Genomic DNA, 8,519 nt, shown 5'->3' with positions numbered 1-8,519 from the left:
CCTCGGGTGGCACGGGTGAGGTCGGAGCGAAAGCTCCGCGCTAGCAGTGGCGACGCTTATGGGTGCCATATCCCTCCTTGATAACCCTAGTCCGTTAATTCGGGCACGACAGTGGTGGCGTGACGCGTTGTTACCCTCTTGGGAGTGTTTCCGTGGAGCTCAAGTTCATGTTGGTTGTAACTTTTTTTTTGAACAACTTGAGGCACCGGAGGTGCCAAACTTTCATTCAACTCATAGACAGTGTACAGCATGTAATACAAAATTTGATGTTTGCATCTGTTGAACTGCATACAGGATGGGACAATCTAGGAATCTATGAGCCGAAGAAGAACAACTGAAGATAGGCTGAGACAATGTTTGCCGAGAGCTGATGTGCACAATTGTGAGCTACTCCATTGATATCTCTTTTAATGTGATAGGATGGTGGTCGAGAGAATCTGGTTAGGTTTTTGTATTCTGCTATAATCCTTCTAATCTCCCAGGAACCTGTTCAAGTGTTGTCAAGTCTGTAGATGCTGCGGATGCGAGGATGGTGTTGTCCATTAGAAAGGTGTGGCCATGTAGATGAAGTGCTGAAGTAATCCTAGCTGCAGCCAGCAAGGCCTCGGCCTCAGCCTGTAGGACTGAAGGTGCAGTAGGGATAGATGCCTGAATCATAACCATTGCCGATCGGTCATCCTCCTGAATCTGAATGAAGATACCAATTCCTGTGGCTGAAGGGAGTCCTAGAGCTTTCTTCGTTTTCCAAGCCGCATCCGTAAAGACCTTCGTTCCTTTGATCATCAAGTCCGTTCTAAGTGTATGTCCTTGCGGAGGTAGTTGATTCCCTGTTACCTGCATATCTTCACCTTGTTCTTGCATATTTGATCTTATGATTTGTACATGCTTCTTTTGTTTACTAACCTGCAAGACATCACTCATTTCCAAATTATGATTTAAAGCATTTGCCATATGCTGAATCTGAGCCGGGTGCAGCTGATGCCTATTAAATAAATAATCATTCATCGATTTCCATAAGCACCACATGAGTGTTAAAACATTAGAAAGAGTGGCATTTGGGTGGTTCATATTTACGAGATTCAAAATTATATCTGTGAGAGAGTTAGCGTTTGTGATGAGCATATCCACTCTTATGTACCAAGGATGAGAAAACCAGGCAGCTCTGGCATAATTGCAAGAAAAGAAAAGATGGTAGTCCGTTTCTTCCATACCACATCTGCAACATAATTTGCTAATGTGTTTATAGTACTTACCTTCTCGAGCTCCCGTAGGTAGGGCCTTTCGGAGAAATCTCCACCCAAAAGTCTGAATTCTTGGAATGACATGTTTGTTTTGCCATATCTTCTTTAATAATTGAACTGTGGCTGGGTCTACCTCTCTTGGTGTTGGCTCACCATTTTCCTGCAAATGTTGGAGACAAGCTTTATATGCACTTTTAGTGTTGCATTTACCTGTGGGAGTAAGTTTCCAACAAAGCATGTCTTCATCTGTAGAGTGAATAATGGGAGTAGACTTTATAGATTCAGCCATAGGGCTTTGAAAGAGAGTGTCAATAAGCTGAGTGTTCCAAGTTTGTTGATTCGGAAGCCACAGATCCTTGACTTGGGCTTGATAGGAATAGTTGGAAGATTGGATGATGAGAGCATCGTACAAGTTGGGCCAACCGTTGCACCAAGGTGTGCTCCAGACAGACATTTGGCCTTTGGTAATCTGATAGAAAGAGTGGGCTTTCAGAAGAGGGAGCATTTTGAGGATGGAGGCCTAAAAGGCCGACTTTGGAGCATTCGAATTTGGGCGCCAAAGAGAGGAGTGTGGGAAGTATTTGGATTTGAGGACAGAGTGAAGAAAATCGTCGGGTTGATCCGCAATCCTCCAGGCTGCCATCAGGATAAGAGCTTGATTCATGGCTTGCGGTGTTTCGGATACCTAAGCCTCCTTCATTCTTGGGGGAGCGAGATATCTTTCCAAGCCCCGAGACAAAGAGATCTAGAATTTGTTTCTTCTCTAACTCCTGTCCACCAAAACTTTCTAATAATAGTAGTGAGTTTCAAAATAAATTTCTTAGAGAAGAGAATGTTGGTTGTAACTTCGAGTGTGCCTTGATCCTAGCGTAAAGCTTCTTTGACTCCTTCGGTAATCTAGGTTGCCTAGTGCTAGATGTAGCTTCTTTGGTTTTCTTGATTGCCGGAGTTAGTGGCGTTGATAACCACTCTTTTGTAAGAGAATTTCGTCACTGCCTATGGGTTCGGCCGGTGTGGCTTTATTTGTAAAACAGGGTGAAACAAAAAAAAATAAGAAAAAAAGAGATGGGCTGCGAACTGGGCTACAAATTCGGGATATGAGTGGGCCAATTCCCACCTCTAGGTCCGCCCAGCCACGATCCACGATTGAAAGAGAAGCCAAAGAGAAACTCCAGGGAGAGGTTTGGTGACGGGCCTCATTCTCGGCGGCCGGCGGTGGTGACATAGCCTGTGAAATCGGGGGTGGGAGGTTGCTGATGAAGAGCTTACCTGCAACGGCGGGTGGCGGCGGCAGATCAGAATGAAAGTGGGGAGCGTAGGGGCGCAGCAGCGTCGCAAGTCCCCGCCTCGTCGTGCCGGCGCGGTATAGACGGATCTCGCGGCGGCGGCCGGTGGCGGAGCAATGAACCGGCGGCGGCCGATCCGAATGTCAGCGGGGTGCTGGCTGCGGAGGCACAGATGGCTCCACGCGGCTGGGCGTCGATATGCCAGCTCGCCGCGTCGTGGTCGGTGCCAGGCCTCGGCTCCTTCGTGCGGTTCCAGGGGCCAGCAACGGGAGAAGAAAATAAATAAATAAATAATCAGTATTTTTTTTTGGACGGCTTCAGCATGCTCGTCGTGCGGCCTACTCATAATTGGCGTGCGTCCCTCGCGGCGAGTTCCAGCACCAGACAGGTCTATTTTTAACGCCCTCCTCCCCGTTCCCTCCATCCCCCCTCCTCTCCATCTCCATCTCCCTCGCCTCACCTCTCCTCATCCAGCCTCCGCCCGGAGGTAAGCCTGTTATCCTGCTCCGTTTTCCCTTCATTCCTTCCATCTTTCTGGTATGTGGTGCTCCCATTGCGTTCGTTTGTGTGTACCATTCCTGCCTGCATTTATGTTTCTGTTCGTATATATTGCCTATAAAGTGTTCTGATATTGGGCGGAAATGACGATCGACATGCTCCTAGTTTGGTTTGGATCACGTCGTCTTTTTCCCCAGTTTTAGTTTTCTTTTCTGGCATCCAAATTGTTATTGGACCAGGTGGTGAATTAGAGCATTGCTACACGCGCATTCTAGATTTTCTTCTTTTGTCAGATATAAAGTCGTCTTGTTTTACATTTCTTATCCTTTTTGCCAATAATGTATGTATCGAATGTGTTTTTGTACAAGTTAGAGAATAGTAGCGACATATATAGATGCCAATAGAAACCTTACTTACTTTCTCTAATTTTGGCCATTTCGCACGAGCATGATGGCATTCAACGTTCGAGGCGACAAAGATTAATACATTGTTTATTTCACAGCCATTTCTAATTAGAATTAGGGAACCTTGCTTGAGATGGTAGCGCTTTCGTGTACGGATTAGATTCAGTGCAATGCACAAAGTCAAATAATATTGTGCATTTTCCAGTTCTCTTTATTGCGTGCAGCAACTTAGCCTTTTACCTGGAAGAAATATTATTTTGCTGGCAGAAATAACCTATCCTATCTTGAACAGGTCCAGATAGGGCATACCAGACATGGCAGAAGTCCTGTCAGGACCTCTCGAGCACCATCTAAGCTCTGGTAAGTCAGAATGCAAATCATTGTTACTCCTGCAGAGTAAAGTGGAATATTATGCCATGATGATCATAATTTGTCCATTCCTAGAAAAAGAACGTTTCAAGGAGTTTTTATATTAGTGCATCACTTCTTATTTCTTTTGGGAAAGTGTTATCCTTTTTAGGAGTAACGCAAAAGCAACATGAAACCAAATTTAGTCTTAGATGATGCATAATCGACTAATGTACATATGATGGATGCTACCAGCCTTAGATACACATTATGAAGAGAAGAGGAAATCCAATGTGGAATACTCAGAAGATGAAAAGAAAGCAAGGATTGCGTCGCTCAAGAAAAAAGCGATGAACGCCTCACAGAAACTGAGGCATTCCATGAAGAAGGGGAGGAGGAGCAGCAAGGTGATGTCCATTTCCATTGAGGATGAGCGTGACCCTGAGGAGGTGCAGGCTGTAGATGCCTTCCGCCAGCTTCTTGTCCTCGAAGAGCTTCTACCATCGCAGCACGATGAATACCACATGATGCTTAGGTGTTTTATCTCTTAATTATTATGTTGTATGGCTGCATTTTTCATACCGAGCGAGCAGTATTACTGAATGATGTGATTTGCTGTAGGTTTTTGAAAGCAAGAAAATTTGATGTTGAGAAGGCAAAGCAAATGTGGACTGATATGCTGCAGTGGAGAAAGGAGTTCGGCACAGATTCCATTCTAGAGGTAATTACAGTTACCTTATAGTTTCTGATCTGTTCTGACCAGTCCCATTTGGATTGAAACATACTATGTTAGGTCATCAACTATTGTCACATTTGTATCCTGAATCTCATGTTAGGGTTTCGAATTCGAAGAAGCTGATAAGGTTGCAGAATGCTACCCTCAAGGTTACCATGGGGTGGATAAGGAAGGCAGGCCTGTCTACATTGAACGGCTTGGGCAGATCGATGTCAATAAGCTAATGCAGGTTACCACAATGGAACGTTTTGTCAAGAACCATGTCAAGGAGTTTGAGAAGAACTTTGCCGAGAAGTTTCCAGCTTGCTCAGTATCTGCCAAGCGCCATATTGACCAGAGCACTACCATACTGGATGTCCAAGGAGTGGTATGTATCGAATCACAAACTCCTCAGTTTATTCGATCGTTGCAGTTTTACTATGGCTTATTAAGGAGAGGAGCATTTTCAGGGGATGAAACAATTTAGCAAAGCGGCAAGGGACCTCATCGGTCAGCTTCAGAAGATTGATGGTGACAACTACCCGGAGGTAATCCAGTACTCCAGATGACAGACAATTTATCACACCCAAGCAAAAAAGTTTGAGCTGGGTTTTTCTAACAAGTTCTGTGTCGGTTATATAATTCTTGTCCCAGACACTGTCCCGGATGTTCATCATTAATGCAGGCCAAGGGTTCCGACTACTCTGGGGCACAGTGAAGAGTTTCCTTGACCCAAAGACCACTGCAAAGATTCATGTAAGTTTTCGTCTCTGATAATTTTGTTCTGTAACTATGATTTTATTTATCCCATTTCAGTTAATAGAATTGTTTCCTGGACTGTGCATTTCTTTAGGTATTGGGTAACAAGTACCAGAGTAAGCTTCTCGAGGTGATCGATGCCAGGTGAGAAGCAATGCTCTAATTTGTCTTTATGGTTAACGAGAAGATTATCTTTTAAACTTCTAAGCTACTTCTAATACAATATTTTCCTATATTTTTTGGTTGTTCAGTGAGCTGCCAGAGTTTTTTGGTGGATCTTGCCAGTGCGAAGGTGGTTGCATGAAGGCTGACAAGGGCCCATGGAAGAATCCTGAAGTCATGAAGGTAAACTCCAATCTGTTCCTTTGCCATCACCTTCCTTAAATAGAACATCGAATTTCAAAAGACAAGGAACTAACTTAGTGTTTATATGATACTTTGATGTAAAGATGGTTCAAAGTGGTGCCGGAAAGTGTGGAAAGCTCAATCTGGAATCGCTTGATACTGAAGAGAAAATGATTTGTGCAGATGACACCATTCACCCGAAGGTAGATCGCTCTTACAGGAAGACATGGTCATATTAACATATTTGCCAATGTATTAGAGAATAATACTTACTCATCATATTTTGATTTTTCTAAAAAGAAGCAAGATCCTTTTAACGGAGAAGAAGAATGGCGGACCATATTACACAAAGCCTCACGTGCCCGAATTGAGCATCCTCAGTTGTCACCTGTTCATGAGGAGCATGTTCCTACATTGTTTCCTGTAAGTCATGTTGCTTCACTGATACGAGAGATATCAGTAAAGTAATTAATACTTGTTAGTGTTAAATCATGTGAATGCGTAAGTTTCTTGTGAATGAAACTAGAGTGGAATTTTTAACATCTGAACTTAGGTGTGTTTTCTAGTTCCATCTATCAAAGAAAATTATATTCGCAATCAGTTGTTTTGTTGCTGATATGTTAGTAATAGGGAGCTTAAGGTCTAACATGGTTGTAGACTTAAGGCTATGATAAAATTTACTCTTCCCACATATGAACACAAATATCACTTACAGTTGTTATAATAAAAATTTCAGACCCCTGGGTCACCATATTCTTGTGATGTTCAAATGGTTGAGAAGGCCATAGATGCCATATGCCAGAGCAAGGAATTACAAGATGAGAAGCTTGCCCTCACTAAAGGTTAGTACCACCTCTTCACCTTGACAACCTTGTTACCAAAAAACTGCTTTACCATTCCACTGATGGATTAACCAAAATAATGTTCTTCACCAGCTGCTGCAAACGCCTCTAATGGATCCAATCCACCACTATTTGGTGGTGTCATGACCCTTGTGATGAGCATTGCGACGATGCTCCGTGTGAGCCGTAACATGCCCAGGAAGGTAATTGGCGCTGCCATAGGCACTGCTAGATCCACTAGTATTGGAGCCCGAAGCACATCGAAAATTTACGCGCGCCAGCAATCCAAGATATCGGCGGAGGATGTTTCTGCAAAGCGCTTCGCAGACCTTGAGGAGAAGGTCCTTGCACTCCTTGCAAAGCCATCGGAAATGCCCGCAGATAAGGAGGAAATGCTGAAGGCTGCAACCAGCCGGGTCAGTGCATTGGAAGAGGAACTTGCACTGACCAAGAAGGTAATTTCTTTGCCACCTTGCTGAAAAGCTATATCTTACTGCAGAGTACCAATTTTCCTCCATTTCCATTCCGTGTTAGTTTAATCTGAAACATTGTTGGGTACTAAATCAAGATATGCTTTGATGTGTTTCTGCAGGCTTTGCAGGAGACTCTTGAGCGGCAAGGGGAGATCCTTGCATACATTGAGAAGAAGAAGCAGAAGAAAAGCAAGGTAACCAAGAAATACATGAAAAAACAAAATGAAACATCATTATTCACTGTTTTTTTTTTTGAAATATGTATCTCCATTACCTTCTCCATTCTTTCATTTCTTGAAATTAATACTGCCACTCGAAATTGTGCAGCGCTTGTTTCGTTGGTAGATGAGAAGAACGGAATGCCACGTGTCCGCGAGAGGCTTTGGTTTGATGGAGTGAGCTGGTGTTTTCATCTGAAAGCAAAACACGATTCTAAGTGTAACATGATGTGTTTTTGTTATTTTCCCTGTGTTGATATAACTCATTGGTCTGAGCTTCTCAGCCTTGACGTACATTTTGCCTTGACCCTGTGCTGCCAATCCTTTTCGTATTCCTACTGCCAATTGTGGATGGACTCATACAAGTGAAAAAAAATACCTAAGTTATAAATTCTTGAGAATGTGTGGTGTTTGATTATGAGTGGTAACGAAATGCTGCAGCATCAGGTTGACTGTACTTGGCACTTACTCTTTTACATTAAGCTTAGCATCTGATAGTCGTACCTATCATTCGGGATGAATTAGTCCTCTCAAGTATCTAAGAGTATTTAGCTGCAAAAAAGTGTCTGGGAGTATTAAGGCCATGATGAAGTTATAACTGAGTATTGTTTAGTACCTGAAAGTAAAACTAGTGGCACACAAACAAGTTGTCAAGATACTGAATTACGGCCATGGCTGTTCTTGAAACAATTTAGCATTTCTGAAATCGTTATTAATAATGGTTCTATAACAATTCTTGTCAGAACCATCTTACACACTGTCCACTAAAAACAACATGTAGAGCGCTAAGAAAAACATGTAGACAGATGGGGGTAGATGGCGGGTGGAGACTTTACCTCGGCGAGCTGGCAGTGCTAGGCTTCCCCTACTCCTGCTCCTGTGTTTCCTCATAAATGACAATGAGCTTCTCAGTATTGCGATCTGGACGCCGAATCTGATCGTACATTGCACGAGACACATCATTGTGAATCTTGTCACAATCCTCAAGCTGCCACATCTCAGATCTACTCAATACAACTGCGAAGATGAGATTTCATGGAAGGTTTTCAAAAAGGAAAGCGATTTTCATTTAAATGGGGGTGGTGTGCCTGAGGGGTTGATATGCATTTGGATTCGGGGTCGGATATATTTGTAGTCAACCACATTAAGGGAGGGGCACCATCCCTTTCGATTAAATCACGAGAGTTGGCGGTGTTTGGTTCACCAGTGACACTACTAGTGCCTTGAGGTAAACCGAGAGCCAATTGTTTTGCAAAAATGGTGGCAACGACTTTAGTGATGGTACCTTGCAAACATGCCTCGAAAAGTGCTTTGCGTTGGTCCAACATATTTTGAACTTCTGCTTCCAAGTACTTCTTGGTGGCATCCTCTCCACGCCAGCCATCTATCT

The 8,519-nt window shown here is 43.4% G+C and overlaps 1 protein-coding gene across 1 annotated transcript; it reads left to right on the top strand.

The window, feature by feature from the left end:
* Positions 1-2,874: 2,874 nt before the first annotated feature.
* LOC124687008 (phosphatidylinositol/phosphatidylcholine transfer protein SFH12-like) lies at positions 2,875-7,489 on the top strand. The gene is made up of 15 exons (XM_047220864.1): positions 2,875-3,014; positions 3,722-3,789; positions 4,033-4,312; positions 4,399-4,498; positions 4,614-4,880; positions 4,963-5,040; positions 5,147-5,248; positions 5,346-5,395; positions 5,503-5,596; positions 5,701-5,799; positions 5,897-6,019; positions 6,333-6,438; positions 6,532-6,893; positions 7,031-7,105; positions 7,239-7,489. The coding sequence occupies exons 2-15, from the start codon at positions 3,744-3,746 to the stop codon at positions 7,254-7,256; spliced, it is 1,800 nt and encodes a 599-aa protein (XP_047076820.1). The 5' UTR covers positions 2,875-3,014; positions 3,722-3,743; the 3' UTR covers positions 7,257-7,489.
* Positions 7,490-8,519: the final 1,030 nt, after the last annotated feature.

Source organism: Lolium rigidum, chromosome 2, assembly GCF_022539505.1.
Source record: "Lolium rigidum isolate FL_2022 chromosome 2, APGP_CSIRO_Lrig_0.1, whole genome shotgun sequence".
Lineage (NCBI taxonomy): Eukaryota > Viridiplantae > Streptophyta > Magnoliopsida > Poales > Poaceae > Lolium > Lolium rigidum.
The sequence above is the reverse complement of the archived record's forward strand: the minus strand, read 5'-3'. Positions and strand labels throughout refer to the sequence as shown.

Excerpts from the sequence above, each read along its gene's own strand:
- LOC124687008 (XM_047220864.1), top strand. The coding sequence starts at position 3,744 with ATGGCAGAAGTCCTGTCAGGACCTCTCGAGCACCATCTAAGCTCTG. Across the intron at positions 4,499-4,613 it reads GCACAGATTCCATTCTAGAG|GGTTTCGAATTCGAAGAAGC; the intron begins GTAATTACAGTT and ends ATCTCATGTTAG. Across the intron at positions 5,800-5,896 it reads ATGACACCATTCACCCGAAG|AAGCAAGATCCTTTTAACGG; the intron begins GTAGATCGCTCT and ends TTTTCTAAAAAG.